Below are 23,947 nucleotides of genomic sequence, written 5' to 3'. Positions count from 1 at the left end.
TGCTCACTCGGATGCACTGGTCTGGCCAGTGGTGCATTCATCAATTACAACTGATTGCAGCTTTGCTGACTAGCTGATACTGTATCTCTCTGGGAAGCACTCTCATTTGTTGGAGTACCTGATTTGTTTTCCAAACGCTTGGAGATTCCCATGCCTATAAGTGTTGTTGGCAAAGCTTTTGCCTCTAAGAACAGGTTTTGTGGTAATGGATAAATAAAATAAGTCTTCAGGGAAAAGAAAACGTGTAGAAATACTCAGTCCCGAGCTGCTCTAACAGCTGATTTAGCATCAAATAAATGCCAGGCACTCGTGCTGGCCGTCCCTCCGTAGGCACGCACGTCTCACCGCACTGAAGCTCGGGAAGCGCGGTGCCTTGGAGCGGTTCTGTCAAGGAAACGTTGCATCATGCAGCACTTCCGGGGAAGCAGTGATGTTATCGGGCTCGTTAATCTTCATGTGCAAACACAGCTTGCATATGTAGGCAAAACTGAATGAAAATAGCGGTCTTGGAGAAGACCAGCTCTAACCTGGAATGTGAAAAGAGAGGGTGAAATAGGATGTGATTCCCTGCTAGAAATAGTTGCTTTTGTTTCTTGGCTGTGGAGCGTGTAATTCTGAATCTTGATTTTTTTCTACAGCAAACACACTGCTTCAGAGGAAAAAAAAAGGGAAAAAATCGATAGAGACAAATCATAAAATAATAAAAATGGAGTGGTGGGAATTGCTGCTATCAAAGGGCTGCGTGCAGGGAGAAGCCAGCACCACAGGAAAGGGCGCAGTGTGCTGTGACAGCAGCGTGAGCCTGGTGCACTGCAGGCGGGGCAGCTCTCAGCAGAAAGCTGCAGTGGCACCAGCACTGGCATGGCACCGAAGGGTTCAGCACCTGGCACTGCTCTTGGTGGGTAAAACGGAGCCCCTTCAACCTGGTCACTGCTGTGCTTGCTTCTGAGTGAAGATGCTCGACAAGCAAAAATGGGAGGGCACAATGGAAGCCAGAGCTTAGCAAAACAAAGAATACATTGAAGGAGAGAACAAGTCAAACTGCAACTGCACTTGAGTCATTGCTACAAATACCAACACGAGAGTCTTATTCATGCAGTCACTCTCAAAGGACATGATGTTACCCCAAAATATAAGTTAGTGTGTTCATATCATGTCTTAGAAACTATCTCTGACCATGGAACTTGCTTATACCTGTGACATCCTTGGATACTGTGCCTGTAGGACCCTGCAGCACGGCCACACAGCTCTGTAACACTTCTTAACTTTCATCACACACACAGGGACTAATTGCTGCACACTGTAATGTGCTTAGCTGAAAAAGTATTGTAATTACTTCCTTTCTATTTTAAAAAACAAAGCAAACCAAAACAAAACCCAAACAACCTTAAGGGACCTGGATTTGCTCACGCCTACTATCAGACCTCCTTGTGCTTTCTGGGAAATTTGTTTTATTGAGTGAAAAAAAACAGATGAAACACAGTGCAGAATGCAGAGCTCTACCTGCAGCACACCCGGAGTCATTTCAAGGTGCGTCCAGGACCTTCATGTTCCCAGCTGCTGCACCTCTGCTGCTGTGGTGGTGATGTGAGGCCCTCTGAGCTCCACTGGGATCAACCTAACAGCACAGAAGTAGCTTGGTGAAACGCAGTTTTGCTACTGGATTCCACACATACATATAATTTAATGTGATAATGAAAAATAACATGCATCATGTATATTATGTATATTATATATGTATATTTCTGAAAGTTTTTTCTTCACTTTTTTTAGGTAGCATTAGTGATCCTGTTGCATGCAGTGAAGCAGATATCTGCTTTCAAGGTGAGTGGTTGTAGAAGCAGCGCCGGCCATCCCCACCTCTGCACACAATGCTGTCTCCTGCAGAACTCAGTGTCGTCTCCCAGTCCGGTGGCTGGGTAATGGCAAAACGTTTTACAAATTCACCAAGTTCCTTAAAGCTGCCAGCTCAGTTTTGGACACAGTTTCAATGGAGTAATGCTTTGTGCTGGTATCTCTCACCTCACACGTAAGGTGTTAACCACAGGGTTATCTGGGGCCTGAAAGGTGAAGCAAAACAAGGAGTTTAACAGTCAGAAGCACAGAGATGATGCTAATTTGAGAAGGCTGTTAAATAGTGTTATCTTTTCACCACCGTGCTGCCACCCGCAGCTTTTAGCCACACAGGAGAACTGTTGCTTGTGCAAGCAAGGTGTACGAGCGCTGCTCGCCCAGCAGGATCGCTCCTCACTGCATCTGAATCCTGTGGGACTTCCAGAGCATCTCTATGAATTGATTAAAGTCTGAGCATTTTGAGTAACCATGGCTATAAATCAATTTTGCTCTCGGTTTTCAAGTGACAGCTGCTCTCACTAATCCTGCGTGCACACGGGCTTTTAACAGTGACACATCGGTGCTTGGCGGTGAAAGCACCTCTCGAGCAGAGGATGCCCCAACCGGGCGCCTGCTGCGCTCCGAGTGCTTATTTTCACGTTTCACATTCACGTTTCTCCATCGTAACGTCCGCATTTCTGCTCTCCGCGGTTTAATTCCTGCACGTGGGGCTTTTGCACACACTCGCTGCGCGAGGCCCCGCTCCCCCCTCATCCTCCCCATCCTCCTCCTCCTCCAGTTGAGGCCGCATCGCGGGCGGAGCCGTTCCCCTCAGCAGGGCCCTCCCGCAGGCGGCGCTGGGAGCGGATCGGGGCGGGAGCGGCCCCGCACAGCGCAGGGCCCGGCGCCGTCCGCCGCCGCCTCACGTGTCCGCCGCTCCCCCGCCCCTTCACCCGCCGCAGCACCGCCGCGCTCCTTCCGACTTCCGGTAAAGAGTCCGCACTTCGCCCCGCTCTCCCCGCGCCGTCCCCCGCCCGCTCCGCTCTGCTCCCCCCCACGCTCGGCGCCTTCCTGGCCCCTCCCCTCTCTCCCCTCTCTCCCCTCTCCCCCCTCTCCCCTCTCCGGAGCTCCGCTCTCCCCCCGCCCTCCTCTCCCCCCCCCTCCCCCCCCTTCTCTTCTCTGTGCGCGGATCCCTCCGCGCCGCGCTCCGCTCCCTCCGCCCCGCACTGTTTGGGAGCAACCGCGGCCGAGAGCGGAGAGACGGAGACAGACACAGAGAGATACAGACACAGAGACACAGAGAGCAGCGCTCCCGCTCGGCGCTCCCGCAGCGCAGGCCCCGGCCCTCAGCCATGTCCCTCAAGCAAACGGCGGCCGCCTCGCAGCCCGCCGGCAACAACCGCAAACCCCCCGGCGGCGGTGGAAGTGGAGGAGGAGGAGGAGGAGGCGGAGGAGGCGGCGGCCTCCCATCAGCATCGGGTGGCGGGAGGCAGAACATGGGCAGGTGGGTTCCCCGGGATCGCCCCCCTCCCCCCGCTCGTGTCCGCCGCCACCCCCCATTCCCCCATCCTGCCCCCTCCCCCCCATGGGCGGTGGTTGGGAGCGGGGCGGTGCGGGCAGTGGGGAGGGGGGGGCAGCCGGCATGGCGGCGGGCGGGGCGCGGGCGCAAGGCCCCGCGCGCGCCGAGGGGGTTCCGCAGTGCCGCCGGGGCGAGGCCGCGGGTTGCCCTTCAGGGAGGGAGGGGAGAAGGAGGAGGAGGAGGGAGAAAAGGGGAGGGGAGGGCATGGCGGGGCCTCCATTTTGTACCCCGAGGCGGCGGCGGCGCGGTGAAGCCCCGAGGCCCGGCCGGGCCCTCCCGCCCGGCGCTGTGGAGACGCTGTGGTGCTGAGGCGGCGGCCGCGGGGCTCCCCGCTCTCCCTCCCAGGGGCGCTCTCGCCGCCCCTGCACAGCGCCCCTTAGAGCCCCCCCCCCCCCCCCGGCCGTAATTTTTTTTATCCCCCCCTCTTTTAAAAATCACCGTTCTCTCCTCCCCCCATAGCGCTATTTTTTTTTTTTTTTTTTTTTTTTTTTTAATTTAAGCCACAGATCACCCCTCCCCGCGCCGTCTCGGGCGGATCGCGGCCTTTGGGTGCGGGGATCCTCGCACAGAAATCACCATTTTGGGGTCTAGTCCGTTCTTTTTTCTCTCCCGTTCTCTGCGGGTCCCGGCCATCCGAGCGCGATGGGAGCGGATCTGAAGGTCATGGTCACTCGGAGCACTCTCATTTTGAGTTGTATTCCGCTCGCCTTTTATTTTTACCCACTTTTGTGCTTTTGGCGTTAAAAGAGTCTGCGGCCCTGAATTACGTTGTCACCCACCTGGAGGAGAGCTGGGGGGGGGGGGGGGGACAACAAAAAGAGCCCAAATAACCCAAAGAAACCCCAATGCCAGCAGTGCCCAGCACCCGGTGCCGTGATTTCACGGCTCTCACGCGTGGCACGGCGTTGGCCATGATGTTGGCTGTGCCTCGCTGACAGACAGCGGCACCGTGGAGGTTAACGTGAAGGACAACAAAACCTGAAGCTTTTGGGAAGATTTATTTATTTATTTATTTATTTTGGGAAGGTTCAGTGTTATTTTGTGAGCATCAGGCTCCTGAGATGAAGAGCGGTGAGCTTTGATTCCTTTGTCAAGCTCTAAAACCAAACTGTTGGGTTTCTCCTACCAGCTTCGTTGGATAGGTTCCATTTCAGAAGTTGGGAAGTTGTGGCGGGGCTGTCGAACAGACAGTGTGTTCCCAATCTCTCTTTTTCTTTCACTTAATTCTTCAATGTAATTATGAGTGATGCTTCGCTAAGATTGCAGCACCCAGGTTGATGGGTCCCCATGGGAGCCCTTCTGAGAACTTTTCCTAATGCAGTCCTAAGGAGATGTCACATCTTGTTTGGGCAACAAATTTCAAGGTGGTTCACATTGCAAATGTTGTCTGGTGAATTAAAAGCAAAGCAGCTTTTCTATTAAAAAAAAAAAATCACATTGCCTTTAGCTGGCCTGCATCTTCATTTCAGTTGGAAGTGTGTTGAAATCCCCTATTTTTTGCAAAGCTTTCTTCTTAGTGTGTTCTAGCAACTTACTTCTCTGCAGCACTAGCATGTCTAGTTTTATTTTTCTCATGACATAGAAATAATGTTACGTTTCAGGGTTTAGTTTTTCATGAAGACTCATGTTTGAGTAGAAAGTCATTTGATAGTCAACAGTCATGGACTCAATTTCTGTGTTTATTACTGCAGCGCTTAATGGAGTGAGCACCTGGTCCTTCCTCATCTGGTAGTAAGAGGAAGGGGTCAACTTTGTGCATTTCCATGGTCTTCAGATGAAATTTTAATAAGATATCCATCGTAATAGTAATAGACTTGTAACACATTTTGTAATAGGAAAGGTAAGATCTTGTGTGAAAGATGAGTACATCCCAGAGTTTGCTTTCCATTGCTATTCCTTCCCTTTTTGCTCTGGGGAAGAAAATCACAAAAGATGATTTCCTCATTAGCAAGAAGGGTTAATGAATGTTTTATAAAGTGAAATTCTACATTTATTTGGTATTAGCTGTTTGTAGAATGGGACAGGTAGGAAGTGGGGTTGTGGGGGGCAGGAGGATGCCTATAGGTTGTGAAGCTGCAAGTGGAGGAAACGTAGACCTCGTGTGAACCTGCTCTGCCATGTTCCTCAAAATGTTCACTATTGTAAATTTTAGGTGTGTTAGATCAGTTTTTGTTTTTTTTTCCCAATACGACCCTAACAAGGTTAGCAATCCTATTAGAAAATGCATCTGTATCAGTGTTCCTTCAAACACTGCAACTATTTTTATTTATTTATTTTTTTTTCCCATTGGAGTTTTGGCTGAAGGCAGACCTCCCCAGGCTCTGGTTTTGGAAGATTACATCTCTGGTTATGATTGTGGCAAAAGATCCTTTTTGTTTGGGAACTTTCTTGCCAAAATGGACCTACCCTTTAAGAAATAGTCTGTTGCTGCTTTTAGAAATTGCTTTATCCATTAAGTAGTTATAACTGAAATAATCCCATGTTTTGTAGCTTGCTTTTGAGACTTAATGCTTTTGGCCTTCTTATTTTCCTTGACAGCCTTTGTTACTAACCTCACGAAGGGCTGAAGGACAGGGTAGAAGGGAGGTGTCCATTCTGTTCAGTAGAAGTAATTGGGAATATTGAGTGCTGAGGCTCTTTGCAATAATGCAAGGGACTGTTCTGGAGGTTTGGTCACACATCAGTCAGAGGTTTTCTAGTTCATTCTGATGTCTTTGTGTTGGGTTTAGAGCAGCTGAGCCAAACTGCTGAGCAAAATGAATGAGTAACCTGCAGGTCTCTTTCCTTAGAGCAGCTAATATGTTTCAGAGTGATCCCCCATACCTGCTTTTGAATAAGTTTTCATGTGGTGGCTGATTTCATGGCATTGTACCTGAAGAAGGTTCTTCAGTGCCCAAGACCATCAGTGGGCCGTGCCTGCGTGCATGGCTCAGGTGTACCTACCTGTTTGGGGGCTACAGAACTTGTCCTATTGTAAGAAGACAAAAGTTGATGTGATTAACGTCAGCTTTGGAGTAAACTACTGAGAGCAGTAGTGCAGCAGCACTGCTTGCATGGTCTTAATTTGACAGCTTCGGTCCATTTGACTCCTATATCACCAATTGCTGTTCTTCACTGAGGTCTGAACTTTGTACTTCTGAATTCTTCCTTAGAAGAAAGCTTTATCAGCTCTCAGCACTTGTAATGAAAGTTCTTCAGAGTATCCTTGAATTGTTTTCAAAGCTGTGGTGATGCAGACAGTGCTCCAGAAACATCCATTCGCTCTATGAAGTTCAGTGAGCTTTGTAGTTGCACTTCTGCTGCAGACATTAATTGCAACACGGTTGCATCTGTTTCTTGGGTCTCAGAGCGAAGATGCTGCTAGAAAGACCTTCACATCCTGGAGATACTTGCAGGGAAGCTTGTAGTAGTTTTCACTTGACTGTAAAAACACAAATGCTTGACCTTGTTTTGCTTACATGAACGCTCCACATGGCATGTAAACATGGAGTGGAGGTGCAGGGCGTTGAGGAATAGGATAGCAAATGTTCAGAAAAATAGAAAAAATGGCAAGTTGATTCTGGGATTTGGGATGAAGCTCTGATGTTGAGTTTTACTCTTAAAGCACAAGCACTAACCTGCAGTGAGTTGGCTACTGAGATTAATTACTTGGTCGAGTTACTTTGTCTGGTGCAGCAGTTTCTGACTCTGTGACTTTCCTACCCTGCAGCATTGGAATGGGGTTGCAAGTTTGATATGCCAGGTTGCTCTGCCTTCTCCAAGGCTTATGTTCATCCACATTTATGCAATACAAAATATATATTTAATTCACCTTACTTACTGTAATCAAGATGTGGTTGTAGGTTGCAGTGCAGGATTGCTAGTGACCCTTCTGATTTCTCCCAGTCCATCTCTGCTCTCCTGTTTTGCATTGTAATGAACTGCTTCTGACAGAGGCCGCCTGCCTTCTGCTTTTGTAAAGGTCCTATCTTATTTTTCACATAGTCCAGCAAAGTTGTGTCAAAGGAGGGTCTGAACTTGTTGGGATATGCCCTCAAATTGATGGTCTTGGTTTTAGCAGAATGTGCATGTGGTTTGGATTGGATGTTGGCTGATTTGCTTAAAATGGTGATAAATATCTTACTTGAGGAGTCTGTGTTGAACAGTTGTTGCTGGAAGAGGAGGTCAGGTCTGTAAAGAGGTGTGCCTGGATGGAGCAGGGCTGGAAGCTCTGTATTTGTCCTTTCTCTCATGCAGAAGCTGCAGCCTTTTTATGAGTGTGGATGTGCACGGTCAGATGGCTTCTTGGAGGTGTGTGATGGGAATGGTAATTGAGGAAATGTAAGAGGTGGAAAATCCAGGATGTTTCAGGTTGAATGCTTAAGCAGAACGCTCTGAACTTGCTGACCAGTCCAGGAACCCAGTTAGTTTAATTCTAAGGTGGGTGGCAGTGGGAGTGCAGCAAAGGCACCGCGCTCTCACTTCTGTCCATTTCTGTAACTGGTGCAGGAAAGGAGTATCTTATGGATCCTTCAGACCAGTGGAGGGAACTGATGGGATTGTTTGGACTTCTTCCTTGTGCTCTCCAAGGCAGTTTTGTTGCAACATTGGATTATGGTAAAAGGAGGAATCAAAGCTGGATTGGACCCTTTTTTTGGGGTGTTTTGCATCTGGTGGAATGACATCTCAAAAGGAGAGAGTGGTTCATCTGAAAATGTTGCTAAAACTCTGCTGCAGGCTCCAGCACCGCTCTGCAGGCGGCCATTTGACAAATGGCAGGCTTACCCAATGGTAAGACTTGCTTGTGTCCAGGATGAGCCGAAAATTGTGACTCTGTCTTCTGGAAAGACAAGGGTTATAGGTAATTAAATAAGGGCTGTTTGGTTTGGATTTTGTATGTGTGTGTGTGAGGTTAGAACTCTTCAGGTATCCTGAAAATGCAAATTTGATGTCTGAAATCTGCCTTTATTACCAATCAGCAGATATCGTTAACGGGAATGGTGCTGTACAGGACAGCGCATCAGGCTCACGAGCTTGCTTTCTAAGCTGCTCAGGTTATAGGCCAGTGGATCTTCATTTTTTCCTTGCTAAGGACTTTCCTGCTCCTCTGATGAACTTTCTAATTTCTGCAAAATTTGTGCTCACGAGAAGATCCTTTGATTCCTTGGCCAGCTCATGATCCTGCTCACAAGGCCATGGTTTGGAGCACAGCTGCGTTCAACTGCAGCGCAGTGTTTTCAGAAGCAATTGAACGCATCTGACATTCAGGTTTCAGCATTGTTTGACTGTTCTGAAACATGAACGTGGTTCTTCGGGTCTCTAATTAAATGTGCATCTGTAAGGTGAGTCAGTTTCAAAAACTGATCCATAAGTAAAATTGAAGACTTCATTTTGCCTCACTCTCATTGTGAGTCGTCGTTGTGATCAAAATCTCAGTCATCACAAGGAAGATTGGAAATGAGGGCTTCCTATTGTGATACAAACCTCAATCACTACAAAAAACTACTCAAAACTAGTGCTGCTGCTTATATGGAAGGAGCTTGGACATGAGGACACAAAGCACACCAGCCAGGCTGAGGTTTTATTGCAGCTGCAGGGATGTTGTTGGCACTGCCAGGGCTGTGTTGAAGGGCACGGACTGTTACATCTCAGATTGCAGAGCATTAAGAGTCTGTGAGTTGATTTAAAAGCGTTCTGGAGCATTGAGGTTGACATGTTCACTGGTTTGCATGTGGTTACTGGTTTTGAGGGGCTGCGTGTGGCTGGTGTTGTTGCACAAGCTCATCAGCTCTATGTAGGGACTGAGAACTGGGCCCTGTGGGCAGTTGCTTGGTTGGCCCTCGATCACAAAGATGGTGGCAGTGTGGAGAGGCCAGGCCTGGAGAAGTGGCTGCGAGGGACTGAGCCTGGAAGTGCAGCAAAGCAGTTTTGGTTCTGCATGCCAGTAGGTTTTGGAATTTCCTTTAGCTGCAGGACTGTGCTTGAGAGAGAATATTTTTGGATTTCTGAATGACATGGCGTTTTTTTTTTTTTGTTTTGTCATTTATTGTAGGTAACCTTTTTACCCATTTACTGGTCTTGCTTGTAGGTCAGTAATTTGAAGGATAAATGCTATAGGCATTGTAACTGCCAAGTTTGGCTCCGGGGAAGTGCTAGTTTTCTTTGCTCTCATTCTGGGCACAAAAATTAAGTTGGATTTTTGAATTCTTACTTGTTAAGAAGTTGATCCTTTTCAACATTATTTTAACTGTATCTTATCTATAATTTTGTTTCAGAGGTCGCAGCAGTGGCAAGGGACCGCCTCAGCCCACAGTGAGTATTTTTCCTTGTTGCCTCCTTTTTAGATACAGGGAAACAGCTTGTCTGGTGAGCTTTCTTAGCAATGTGAAAATTATACATTGTGGAATATTCTCTCTTTTTTTTTTCTTTTGATATCTGGATGAGTATTTTAGACTGAAATATGCTTTTTTTTTTTTGAAGATACAAATCTTGCATTCATCTAAATCTCCTGAGAGAGTGGGGAGAGAAGGAACTCTTACACGTTTGAAACGTGCCAATAAAAATCTCTTTCTTGCGATTATAGTTGCAAATACATGGATAAAATTTAACTTGGGAACAGATTCAAAAACATTGCCTCTGAAAACTCTCAATACTGACTTCTTTAAATAGAGGGCCGAAGATAGCGAGACAACGCTTTGTTAAATAGAAGTATCAAACCTGCTTAGCTTTACTACAGAATATCTAATGTCATGTTATTGTAGCTAATCCTCTGTTACCTGTGCCTGTAGCTTTAGTTGTCAAGGCTAATACACTGTTGCACTTCATATATGGCTTGATTTGCACAATAATTTTATTGAAGGTAAAGATCTGGATCTTGATCTTAAAAAATGGATCTTTGAACTGTGCTAATCAAATATTTGCTAATTTGTTAGTGGCCTGTTTCTCAAGGATGACTAATTCTGGGGAATGGGGCAGGAGTGGGAAGGACTGAAAGGACTACAGTTTACCTCTATAAGTGTATATTGAAGAAAATGAGTTTCTTCAGTAAAAATAAAGAGGCTTTGAGGGAGAGCAGTGAAAAAGGTGATGGGCAAGTACTAAATGTCCTAGAGGCATTAGACTTCCCATGCTCCGTTGCTCAACACCCAGTATGGAACATCCTTAAGTATGTTGGTAGTGAATTGTTTTAGACTAGTTTTATAGTAGGCTTTGTAGCTCCTCAGCAGTTCACAACTTGATGACTTTATCTCTTGTTAGTGCATGTTGTCAGGTCTGTTTGCTGCAAAGATGTACTTCAGAGAACATTTTTCCTTCTTCAGTGGTTGGGGTACCTTGTCCCTGTTCCCAGAGAGGGCTGCTAGCAGGCTTCTCAGTTGTGAGACTCGGTATATGAGTTTTACCCAACTGTTAAGGAGACTGCCATTGGGTTGAGGCACTCTGCAAATTTTCCCATGATTTTAAGGGTGCTCGGATCAGAGAAAGGGTGAGAGTCCTCTGGAAATCTGCTCTCACATAAATTCAGTGTCTACTGACCAAGTGAGGTTTTTTGACCGGTGTGTTTCTACCAGCTAGCATGTACTGCAGAGAGCTGACTCTGTTTCTGTAGCATTGCCTTTCTGAATTTTGAGTGTTCCCCATAAGAATGACAACTTCATTTTTATTTTTCAGATTTCTTTCGATGGCATCTATGCAAACATGAGAATGGTTCACATACTTACATCAGTTGTTGTAAGTCTTCATATTTGCAAGGAGTGTAAACAGTTTCTATAGTGACAGAGAATTGTTAAACGTTACACTAATTGTTGTATAATGGAGTGAGTATTAAAGTTCAACAGTGGGCATCTTGTTCCAAGATTGAAATTTAAACAGTCATAGTAATAGCTATTGTGTCTTTTTGGCGTGGAAGACTGCAAATTATATTTGGGATGGCAAATTTCTTACGCTCACTGGTTGTGTTTTGAATTTGCTGTCTCCAGAGAGATTATGAATAAGTAATGAATTTATATACAGGGAGCAGAAGCTCTTCTCCCCTCAGACTGTTAAGAGAACATGACAAAATTTGGTGACACAGACTGTCTTGTCTGTCTGCAACCTTACTTGTACCCATGCATATGCACAGATTTGTTCTTGCAGGAAGACCTGTATGCATGCATTGCTAATCAGAAGTCTTGTGTGTACCAAAAATACCTCTGTGAATATCTGTAATAAAGTCTGGGACATACCCAAGTGTTTGTACCTGTGGCGCACAGAGACGTATTTGTAAATGGGAGAATACTGACAAAGTAGATGTGACTAAAAACTAAGCTCTGTTTTTACACATTGTGCTTCTGTAAATATATATTTTTGAGAAAATCACTCGTGTCAGTTGTCAGGCTGACAGAGTGCTACACTTGCATTTTTCTTGCATTCTAGGGATCCAAATGTGAAGTACAGGTGAAAAATGGTGGTATATATGAAGGAGTTTTTAAAACCTACAGTCCTAAGGTAATTTTATTTTTTCTTTTTGACTCTTCCCTCTTTTGAAAGGTACTAATACTGTATAATCAATGCTTCCTTAAATTGGAATATTTGTTACCACTTGTTTTGACCCATCTGTGTCCAGGTTTACACACACAGATTCGTTTTTGCAAACTTCTGTAAATGTGTGCTTTCTCCAAGTGTGTGCGTTACCCAGTAGTGTATGGTGTATTCAATTAGGATATTCTTTTTATCTCTAATAGTGTGATTTAGTGCTTGATGCTGCTCATCGGAAAACTGCAGAATCCAGTTTGGGGCCAAAACGCGAAGACATACTAGAAAGTATTTTATTCAAGTCTTCAGATTTTGTTATGGTGCATTTTAAGGATATGGATACCAATTACGCAAGAAGAGGTATACATTTTTTAAGATTCTTAAAGTTATCTATATCTTAAGATCATAAGTCAAGATTTCAAAAGTTTTTTTTAATGCGTTTTGTATCTCACTGTGCCAAGGAAGGAAGTTGTGTGTTTGTAGATGTTCAATGGTCAGCAGTTGTCACTGGGAGCCAAGAGTTCATTGTTACACACGTGCTTTATTCCCCAGGTAGCAGTGACTTCAAGGTGTATGGATTTGTGGGAATTTAGAGAGATTTTCACTCTTTTCACCATGTTTCTACGTATGTATGTTCTTGCCTGATTTGAGGCTGAAGGATAAGATGCTTGTTTCAAGGAATTTGCTTTTCCTCGAAGAAGATGCATAATATCAGAGCATCAGTAGCATTGAAATGCAGATAAGTTCCAGGTTCTGGATGCGATTTTGATTTTGAATTGCACCAAAGCTGTTCTATAATGGATCTGCTATGAACATCACTTTAACATAAATGCAAACTGGATTCTCCATTACCCTATCTTTCTAGATTTCTTCTTTAGTGAACAGATGGAATGAAAAATATACTACTTCTAGGAATAATTACTGAATGGAAGTTTTCTAGAAGAAAATGACCGCTTTAGGTTGAACAGTCACTTGGCTTGCATTATAGGGTGGAATGTCTTTGCATCTAAATCTTTTAAGTAGCTGGAGAGGAGAACTGAAATAAAACTGTACAGACAGAGTGAGATAAAGTGGAAGGCTGCAAAACTTGATAACTCGCAGTGGGTAAATTAATCTGCTTTCCATTTTGCCTCAACAATGTATTATCGTAAAACCACACTTGAAAGCACAAACACAAGTCAGTCTCTGATCACACCTGCACACTAGAGCAGTGAAAGGCTTTCTGCTTCTCAGGAAGTTAACGAAGACTGAAAAGAGTAAGTGTCTATGAACGTGCATGCAGGAGGAACTGTGGGCATAAAGAAGCCCAAGTTTTCACGATGGGGTGAGATAAGTCTGTGTGATCCACAGTAAAAACTGAATTTGAACTTGTAGGTGAGGGGATTGTGCTCCCTGCTGCGTTTGCATTGGGAGTTGTTACCATCTGGTGCTCAGCTCCACTTGATGGCGTTGCACTTCGTATAAAATAAAGACTCTTGGCTTCTGCAGACCCACAGTGAAGCATTTTAAAACTGCCTAATCATCCATGTCTTTTGGCTGTTTCAGACAAGATAGCATACTGTTTGGAGATACTTGGTTGGAAATAGTGCTTGCTGTCACTTCTTAAAAACGCAGTCAGACAAGGGCACTCCACAGTCACACAGTTGCCACAGGAGAGGCTTACTAGAGTAGAGTTTATTGGGGGTGTGTGTATGTGTATAGTTTCTCCCCTGTCTGCTTAAACAAATGCAAGACTTCTGAGGAGGCCTTGAAGTAAACTTACTTGCTGCAGAAGATACTGTCTCTGGAGTTGTGTGAGTTTTTATTCTGGCATTTCCTTCTCTGCTGAGCTGAGGGGGACTTTGGCCAAGTGGTGCTTCTTGGATGCTGAGTATTGATCTTCTGAGTTAACTTCAGACTTGAATAGCAGAAATGTTTGCTTCGTTGTCTCTGGCTTTGTGTCCAAGTCAGAAATAGAAAAGCTGACTGGAAAGAGGGGTAGTGAAGAGTAGCAGGTAGAAAGAAAGAGAGTGGGATGGATCCTTCTTTCAGAAGAAGTGGAAAATACAGTTATCACTGAAAGAACCATCCAAAGTAGTCTGCCAAGCACCTTTCATTGCTATCTTACTTGTGCAGCTTTGGAGCAGCGAGCTGATAATTCTGCAGCAGCATCAGTAGTGTGAGTACAGGGAAGGTATTGGCAGTGTAAGCTTGAGGTGGCTGAAACCACTCTGTTTGGAAGCAACAGCCTTAAATTTGTCTGTGCCAAGCATGACATTGAACCTTAAGTTGGATCAGTGGAGAGAGCGTGGTGCCTACCTAGACTATGGAGATTGGAAGCATTGAGGGGAAAAAAATAAATAGTAGGACTGTGTAGATAAGAACTTTCTGACAGCACATGCTTCAAGAAATAAATCTATCCCTGCTACCTGAGTCCTTACTTGCAACTTTGTCAGTCTGTGTAGACCTTTGTGCTCAAGTAGATTCCTGTTAGGCTTCTGAAGGAATCAAAAAGGATCATCTGAGGGTCACTCTGTGGAGTCAGGGCTTTCTGCCATGCCAGCTGATCCGCTGGTTAGATTATCAGGCCTGTACAACTGAAATAGAAGGGTGCATTTCTATAGAATAAGCTTTTACAGCGTTTCCTGTAGTCCTGAACACTGATCAGGCAGCTTTGCTGGTTTGCATATGATTCAAATTTGAGTAAGGCTTGAGTTGTCTTCTTGGCTCCTCTTTAAAGACAAGAAAATTGAAGATCATAACTACTGTTAAAGTAATAGGCTTCTACAATGTTTTTATTGTTTTTTTGGCACAGACGCTACACGCTGAGAAAAGTAATACAAATCCAATGAAAAAAAGGCAAGAGAGAATTGGCTATTTAAGCTTTTCCTTGAATTAGCACTAAAAGGGGCATTCTTCCAGAGAAAGTGTTGGAAGGGGAATAGCAGTAGGCATATTGTGAACAAAGGAAGGAAATGTTCGCCCTGCAGAACTGGTGGTAACTGGTTTTAATGTTTTAAATCAGTAGTAAGTAGTTTCAACAGTAAACTCTTGGTTGTTTTGTAACATTTAAGCTGAAACATCAATTTTCTTTGAGCCATGCAAACTTCCATCAAAGTTTGCAGTGTGCAGTGCAGACACCTTTGGCACCTAATGCATGTTGGCTTAATGGCTTTTGAGCTGCTCTTAAATGCATATTTGTGCTCTTCACCATTAGCACAAAACATGTTTGAGAAAACAAGCTTTTTAAATGCTGTCTTTAATCAAACCTGGACTCCTAATTGCTCCATTCTGGCAATCCTTTCTCTAAGTCATCTAATAGCACATACTTGAGGAATTAGCCCAAGCTGAGGCTTTTCTTAGAATGCGTATTCTCGGTTTGCTTTTGCTTCATGTGAATTCCTGTTGTGTAAAGCTGGGATTTTTTTTTCCCAGTTAGCAGACTTGGAGACAAGAAGTGAGGCCTTAGCATAGGAAACTTCTTTGCTCAGGAGACTTCATGCAAAGCAGGTTCAGAGGCAGTGGGGGCTAGCTGAGGGTTACCTAGGGCTCACGCTTTTTTATGGCAGGTTCTCATTTATTTGAGTTTTACCCATATACAGAATGAACTGGATAAAAATTTTGGCCGTCACGTGAAGTGCTCCTTCAACAGCTCAGAGATACGAGGCCCCAGCTAAGGGGAGTGTGAGCATGCAGTCGATATCTTGCATGCTACTAGTCCTCTGCCAGTTGGCACCTAGAGAAGCAGTTTGCTTCAGCTTCTACTTTCTTAATAATACTAAGAGCACTGTCTTTGTTTTGGAAACAGTGATCCTAAGAATTCGTGTGTTCTCAGTTGTGCTGCTTGTCTGTTTTCTTCATGCCTTGTTTGTCTTGCTTTGTTGTTAATCTCGGTGTCCTCTGTGTCTTTATGACTGTGTGTTTCAAGAAAATAGTGAGCTGTGCCTTGAAGTACCTTTCTGCTACATTCAGACTGCTCATGAGACTATTGTGTGACTAGAAGTCTGCCTTTGTAGCTTGAATTTTTCCTTACTGGATTTTTTTGAGTTGTAAAGGTTAGGCTGATGTTGCAGTCTCACTTGTATCCTAAAATGAGATGAAGAGCAGAGCAGCTTCCTGTGCCCTGTGATATGCTGGATTCTACTGGGAAACTTAGCATTGCTTGTACAAATCTTCCTCAGACCTGTAACACTCATTACATGGTACAGTTTTTGTTTGGCTTGTCCCACTGGTTCATCTGTATCACCATTTTTGACAGCACTCTGCTGATGATTTTTATGTGTGTTTTAAAATGGGAAAATTAGTGGGTTAAGTGTGAGTCTTATTAAGCTAGTATTTTATTTGAAGTATCCAGAATGCCAAAATGTTCTGTGTGGAGGTTTTCGTCTGAAATTATTTAGTAGAAATTAATGAAACACCCTCTGAGAATACAGATATTACCTCCATCAAGGGTGCCCTCAGTCCTCACATCTGTGTCTTCTCATCTTGTTGGAGGAAATTTCCCCTCTCCCCAAGTGAAACAGCATAGAAGGAAATGTCACAAAAGTGACACAATCAGCTTCCAGCTTGTATTTGGTGTAAAATGTCTGATCTGAGAGGATCAGACATGAAGCAGTGAATGAATGGCATTAGGTATAGAAGCAGAACTGGCCCGTGTAGATTATGGCTGTGTTGCCTATGGAGTGTGGATAAGGTGAATGTACAGCTTCCAGATATAAGTGCTTTACTTCTGGTTTCCAGTTGAATGTGCTCTTGTTACTCCTTCACCATGGATTTACATTGTTATTATGTAGTTCCCGTTTACATTTAAACATCTGTTCTTACTAATTTATCTTAAAAGCTGTTTGCATGAATGGAAAGTGAGAGATGTTTTCTGTCAGATTGATATACCTTACAAATCTGAAGGCTGTCTGGAGGGATTTTAGTGAAGCAAAATAGAGAAATATATTGGGATTGTGAATAGGGGGAATACTGCTGAAGTCTTAATATGGAAATCATCTTTGCAAGGTGAGAGATGTGTAATCAGCTGGAATGTGTCTTTGAGAGGGCCTGAAAGAGTATAGCTGTGCCTGAATTCAGCCTTAGAATGTGAAAAAATCCACCTGTATTTATATCTGTCTTCCAGTTTTCTCCCCTATTTCTGTTTGTAGTCCCTTCAGAAACAGGTAGCTTTTTTTGGCAGTCCCTGCAGCTTGTCTTTCATAATTCTTCTGTTACCATAATATGTAATGGAAACATAATCTCTTTGCTCGTGCATTTATGGCACTGTAAAACACGCGTGTGAACTTGATGGAATCATTTGGAATACCTTGCAGTCAGTGCCTTCTGTTCCCACCCTTGATTGTTACCTACTCTGAACAGTTGAAAATGCAGCCATTGGAAAGTTGCATCAGCACTACTAGTTAGCACAACAATACCATGACTGTTTCAGAATGGTATACCCTAGAATGCTCGTGCTGGAGGCTTCAGTGAGTGAGAAGCTAAAATGGTCTCACTTGGAAGTGTTAACCTTCAGCAGTGGAGGGATTATCACAGCCTCACTGGTGAGCTGTGCACCGAGGTCTCACCAGGTGGCTGATGCAGGTTCCTGCAGTTTCACGAGCCCTAGCAGTGCTTTGCCTCATTAGGTGCCCTTCCTTCATTTGGCTTTCTTTTCATTATTTTACTGGTTCTTTTGTTTGAAATGAATGTTTAGCTAATAAACATGTTTCTTTCCGTACATCTTCTATAACATTTCATGTGTGCTTGTTAACAATGCTTACATGCTGAATTGCTTCCCTGTTGTTTCTTTGGTCTCTTTGTATGAGTTGAGCATTTCATGAGACAGTGTGTCCTGTACCATACAGAGCTAAGCACAGTTTGGATAGATGGTGGCAGTGTATGGGCAGAGCTCGATTGTGAAATGGGCAAAATGGGAATAGCAGATTGTGTTGAGTCTCTTTAAACAATCGCTGAAGATTATTATTTTTTTAACTCTGTAACATTGGTGGCCAACAAATCACTTCAGATGTTGTTAATTCTTTTCGGGATGGCTTTCGAGTTCGTTTCTCCTTGTAGGATTTCAGATCTTGCCAAAAGTTAATTTAAGCCATGCTCTTCCTATCTAGCACTGCCTGGTGGTTTGACCTCATCTTTTTTAAGGACCTAAAGTGTTTGCTTCTTAGTTTTCTTTAGAATTATAATGAGAAATTCTAGGCTGAAGGCACTCAGAAAAGCTTACTTTATTCTTAAAAATTCCTTCTGTTTAAGTAATCTAAGAATTTGCAGACAGCTCTAAGATTTGGTTGCTTTCAGAACAGGGAAGCTTGGCTTCCTTGGTGAATGGCTTTGTACTTTTTTATGTTCTTTTTACAGTACTTCAATATTCTAGTATAATTTTTTCAGCCATTTTCCTAGGTCTGACTTAAATGAAACATGAACAAGTAAAAATAAAAGCTCATGGTCTTTAATTTTTATATAATTTCATACAATTTATATAAAAAATTGCAGGCTCTTAGTGCACTTGGCTCATCAATGGTGTATTTATTGTCCTGTGTTGCTGAGAAAAAGAGAGTCTCTGAATCTTGCTGTGTGATGTGGGTAAGCTGCTACGTGAAAAAGGTTTGCAGGAAGCAGAACTACTCTGTTTCTGTCCCATTGAACAGGTACAACAAGTTAAAGGGTAATTTGAGTTACACTGCAAAGGGAGTGTGAATGCGTGCGTGCTGGTGTGTTGGCTTGTGGAAACAGGAGGAGCTCAGGTATTTGATGGGGAGCTTGTACTCTGCTCACGTAAGGAATAGAGTTGGGTGCACTGGTGCTTTATTTTTTTGCTGTGTGCATAGTATGTTATATGCATAGGCTTCCTGGACAACAAGTGTGCCATACAAGTCTTGGATTTTCTGTAGGAATGGCATTCCTCAGGTAGTCCCATTCTTAGCAGAAACCATACATGCACTTTGTTTGAAATTTTTGGAAGTAATTGCAAATAATTATTGCTATTCTTAAATGCCTTGTCTCATACTTGAAGTTGCAAAAATCCCACCCTGTCAAGATTTATTTGAAGTTAGTGTGCACTTCCTGGTTTTCCTAAACATCAGCACACAGCTCTCTGATGTAGTCCCAGGGAGCACAGCAACTACAAGAGATGAACAGTGTTAATGTGTCTGCAGTTCGGTTGGGTTTGGTTGTTCCTCAAATAAACTGATATGTCCAGTGTGTTCCTGTGCCTAATCAAACTGATTTCACCTCTGTCCCTTCCTAATCCCTTCCAGATGCTTTTACTGATTCAGCCATCAGTGCTAAAGTAAATGGTGAGCACAAAGAGAAGGATCTTGAGCCGTGGGATGGAGGAGAGACCAGCGCTACTGAGGAGCTTGAGGCACTGGAGACAGATGTTGTAAGTAATGCTTCTTCCTCAGTTCTGATGGTCTCTAGAAAGCAGGCTATTTCTCTGGATGTGCCTCACAACAGACATTCCTTAATTTTAACCTAGTAATGATCTTGGGGCTAAGAATAGTGGCTCCGTTGGTGTGTGTTCAGTCTTAGGTAGCGGCTGCCCCAGCACTCTCTTAGAATTTGAATGAGAATAGCTGGATTTCAGATGCCACTTTTGGCAAATATTGACAAATGGCAGCTGCTATGGTAAGGAACACGTTTGATTCGAGGAGTGGCTGCAAAAGGAGCTTTTATTAAGGACTCCACATTCAGCAGCACACTGAAGTCGCTTATGTTTAATCAGAGCATTCCTGTCTGACAACCACTACATTTGTAAATGATGGTGAAATTGTGCTTAGCTAACTGTCTCAGAGCTAAGATGAAGGAAATTGATAGAAGCCTGACCCATGGCTTACTAAGCACAGATACAATCTCAGCAGATTACGCATCGTTAGATGAAGAGTATGTTCTTAAATGGAGCTCCTTTGTATATCATAGCAGTCAGCTTTTACTCAACCATGCATTCTTTTTAGCAAGGTATTCTCCTGCAGTGTGCTAAAGGAAAGAATGGAATCATGTTATTGTGGAGAATATTAACTTTGGTGGAACAGTTACCCTGTCAATTTTAGTGTACATACTGTACAGCCAAGGTTTGTTGAAATATTTAACGCTGTCAGTGCTTTAGGAAACACTGAAAGCGTTTCTTTTTTGTGAAGGTTAAAGTCCTGAGTGCTGTAATAGCATACTCCATGAAGTGGGGGAGTTGCCCTGATCACCGGGGGTCTTCTGCCTGTGGTGTGTGTCTCAGATGATTGCATTAATAGTGCTCTGGGGAAGTTTCAGTGCTTGTCACAGCAAGGGATGCTCCTAACACTCAGAACTGTGTACTACTTGTTAGCCATTAACTAGTACAGAGTGGGCATGGTGCTTAAGAGACATAAGGCAGCCAATCACAGAATGAAAAAGAAACCAACCTGACCTTTTGGGATAAAGTACATATGTTGGATGAACAAAGACCCCTGAAATATAAACTGTAGCTTTCCTAACTTTGTAGCCAAGACAAAAGAGCAAAAGGTTTGACTTCTGTCACCAGCTCTTGGTTTTAAGGGAATGTGTTTCCAATGACATTTTGAAAACCAGGCATCATTTTCTTCTAGTCTAATGGATGGGATCCCAATGACATGTTTCGTTACAATGAAGAAAATTATGGTGTAATATCAACATATGACAGCAGTTTATCTTCTTATACGTAAGTTCCAAAATATTTTCTTATTAGATTTATATTTAATGTTTTCCCTGGTGTGACAAAACTTGTATTCTCAAGATAATTTTATATACTTTCTTAGGTTGTGGAATCAAATAACTGGAAAAAAAAATAATGAATGAATAGTGCTTAAGAAACCTTGCCAGATTTCTGTGAATAGTTTATGTAGCAATCTGTATATATTCCCTTAAATGGGCACAGTTCATTCCCATTGCAACATTTTCTGAATTTAGGCATGCAATAATGCTTAATTCTTAGAAAAACCTTTACAAGTAGAGTGAAAAATACAAAATTGTGAAACTATAATGTGTCTTTATGTAGCTGCCATATGCATAGTTTGTGTTGAACCTAGCAGAACAGTTCGATTAAAACCTACATTTATTGTGATTATTCGTAGTGTGGATATTGGAGTCTTGAAACGTTGCTGAAATTTCAAGGGGGTTTATGCTGTGGATAACTTGTTTAGCAGACTTTTGCAGACCTAAAGTTTTAGTTAAAGAATAATAACAGCTTGAGTATAGAAGTATGAAGTCTGCTGTGCTTACTTTGGCAGCCTGGACCCATTCCCAGTAGTCTGCAGCTATAGTGTTCACTGCAACTACAACACAAACCGCTTGCAGATGTTGAACAGCCATCGTGAATTGTCTTTATTTTCCCACTCTTCTTACCCACAAAGTGTTGAAGTTGGTTGTGAATGTTCAGGAATTGCTGTGATTATTTTTATTTTTTGGTTTTTTTTAGTCTGCACATCTCTTGTTTAAAATTTTCATTTAATTGTCACGTTATGGATGCATTTTAACAAAGGCTAGATTGGCTTATGTCTGAACACTAGGGAAGCTGTTCTTAGGGCAGTGAAGAGTACTGAAGTACTCTTTGTACTTTTGAACTTTTGTCTGCCATCTTTCCGTTTTATGGGTATTAATGGACACAAATTAAGAGCATGAAGGTGGCTTTAAATTGCTGGAGACAAATTCCGTTATTTCCTAGCCAAGCAACTTGCTTTGCATTTTGTTCCCTTAGCTGAGAAGTTTATTCTGATTTTTCCAAGTATATGGTGAGCAGCAGTCCAGCTAACGCTTACCTGTGCAATTGAAGGATTTTACAGGCTTTACTGTTGGTTTTATCTTCCCAGAGCTAAACATTAGCAGGTATAGTTTGTCAGTCTGCATAAAGGTACAAGCTTGTGTTCTGACAGGCTCTGGCTGCATTGATGCCACTGTGTGTGTTCCTCTTATTGCCAGGGTTCTAAACAACATCATCCCCTTTTTTTCATTTCTAATAGCCTTTAAGAAATAACAATAGCCCTGTTAGAAAATATGGAATTGTTCTTTTTTTTAAGTTACTAGTAATGGCACCACTTCCATCCCTCCCTTTTTTTTTTCCAGTCAATTAAAAAAAATATAAAAAGAGCGTGTATTAGGTTTCCCCCTTTCTTGTCTATCTACTTAATATAGGATAAGGGAGCTATGTGACTCCAGGTTTGTATGTGCTGTGCTCCATTGTATCTTGTTTGTGAGCCAGAGCTTTGTGCTGAAGGCCACGCTTTCTCTTTCATCCTCTTAGCCACCATTGATAATGGCAGCAGCTGGCCAAAGGTGTGTGTGAGGAGGGGAGGCTGCTGCAGTAGCAGAACATGTGTTACAAGCTGGCAAAGCCACTTCCTTTCTGCCACCAACACTTGAATAATCTTGGGTATAATTTGGGCTGTTTCTCCAACTTCTTTCTTTCTTCTTTGTTTATTTTATCCCAAATGTGTGCAGAAGTGATTATCTAATAGCAAACATTGCACGGTCAGAGTCTCAGCTCTGTGTAGCTTATTCTGAAGTTATGTCAATTAAATGACTTTCAGAACTTTATTCTTTGATTTTGATTCACATTTTAAAGTTATTTCATAACACTTGATGCTTGAACAAAAATTAGAAAAGGTGAGGAGTGGAAGTGACAGATGGACAGAGGGAAGTGTCAGCTCAGCTGTGGTGTCCTTCTGTAGTTTGTTATTTTAGTAATTTGTTGCTTGTGTATTGAGTTCTTATTCAGTGGCTTTCCAGATGAGAGCTACATTTGCTTTTTGCAGTGTGGCATTACCTAATGTTGTAACACATGGGATGAATGGTTTTGAGGTTCCAGGACATGGCAAATGAGTCATGGGTTTCTGGTTCCCTGCTCTAATGTACAGCATTCATCATTTCTGCAGTTACTCATAACAGGAAGAACTGAAATTCTGTCACTAAAGTTATCAAAGGATTAAGTTTATAACTCTTAACTTCAGTTCTGCTGAGGACTCTTACATCTATTGTGAATGTGTAAATTGCTAAAGAAATTCAGATTTGGTCTCTTGAATTAACTTCCTATCTAAACAATGGGCTAAGGCTATTTTATTGCTAATGTGCTCAACCCCTGTTAAAAGGTGGAGACTTTGCATAGCTGTAGGGACTGGGGAGGCTGCAAGTGATATGGAAAAGCTCTGCATCCTGACCTCAGCTCTCTAGGCAGGTAAATGGCACTGATCTTGTGTGTAATGTCAAACCAGTCCGGAAATATTTTTATACTTAAAAAACAAAAAGAAAACAACATAGCAAGTCTCCTGGTTTGAAAGCAGTTTGTGCATTTATTTATTTATTTTAAATTTGACCCGTTTAGAATTAATCCTGTCTAATTTTGTAGATTCTTTGTACTTTTGAATTCATTTCAGATGTTCTTTGCCTTCCATTGTCTTTCAGGGTGCCATTAGAAAGAGATAATTCAGAAGAGTTTTTAAAACGGGAAGCCAGAGCAACTCAATTAGCAGAGGAAATTGAATCAAGTGCCCAATACAAAGCTCGGGTTGCCTTGGAAAATGATGAAAGAACAGAAGAAGAAAAATATACTGCTGTTCAGAGAAATGCTAATGAGCGAGAAGGTCATGGTGTGAACACTAGGTACTTGCATACACTGTGGATGGTATTTTTATTTAAATTATGTACATGTTTTGGTACAGTAGCAATTTACTCATTGAAACTGTGCTTTTTCAGCAGGGCTGATTAGGTTAGGAATCTTGTGTAAACAATCACTTGCTGTTTTTGGCACTGATGCTGACTTGTACACCTCTACTTGGCCCTGTATTCTCTGTAATGGAACAGACTTCTCCGTTCTGATATTTCACTGTGATGAATTCATACCAAATTACAGGAAAAGGCAGTGGTTCAGCATGTCATGGAGAATTTCAGGCAATAGTACTAAGTGTTCAGTGTCTGTGGGCTCTTCAAAAGTGGAAGGTGTAGTGAGTATCAAAGGGTAATTCATGAGGTGAACATTTGAGCAACGTGATTGTATTTTGAAGTTTTCTTGAGCTTGTTTTGAGGACATGCAGTATCATCAGAGCATTTGAACTTTTCATTATCTTGCAG

General features: G+C 42.9%; 1 protein-coding gene across 10 annotated transcripts in view; it reads left to right on the top strand.

Moving 5' to 3' along the window:
• The first annotated feature begins 3,011 nt into the window (after positions 1–3,011).
• ATXN2 (ataxin 2) overlaps positions 3,012–23,947 on the top strand; it is a 49,699-nt gene continuing 28,763 nt past the window's right edge. For all 10 annotated transcript variants that reach the window (XM_065739248.1, XM_065739254.1, XM_065739247.1 and 7 more), the window contains exons 1-8: positions 3,012–3,337; positions 9,667–9,703; positions 11,060–11,119; positions 11,804–11,875; positions 12,112–12,262; positions 19,135–19,259; positions 20,455–20,546; positions 23,282–23,479. In XM_065739248.1, coding sequence (XP_065595320.1) covers positions 3,186–3,337; positions 9,667–9,703; positions 11,060–11,119; positions 11,804–11,875; positions 12,112–12,262; positions 19,135–19,259; positions 20,455–20,546; positions 23,282–23,479 — 887 coding nt within the window. In that variant the 5' untranslated portion in view covers positions 3,012–3,185. The remainder of the gene's footprint in view (positions 3,338–9,666; positions 9,704–11,059; positions 11,120–11,803; positions 11,876–12,111; positions 12,263–19,134; positions 19,260–20,454; positions 20,547–23,281; positions 23,480–23,947) is intronic.

The sequence above is a fragment of the Cyrtonyx montezumae genome, unplaced genomic scaffold (assembly GCF_038088225.1).
Source record: "Cyrtonyx montezumae isolate F1298 unplaced genomic scaffold, pur_monq_1.0 scaffold_23, whole genome shotgun sequence".
Taxonomy (NCBI): domain Eukaryota; kingdom Metazoa; phylum Chordata; class Aves; order Galliformes; family Odontophoridae; genus Cyrtonyx; species Cyrtonyx montezumae.
This window is presented reverse-complemented; position numbering and strand designations above follow the sequence as displayed.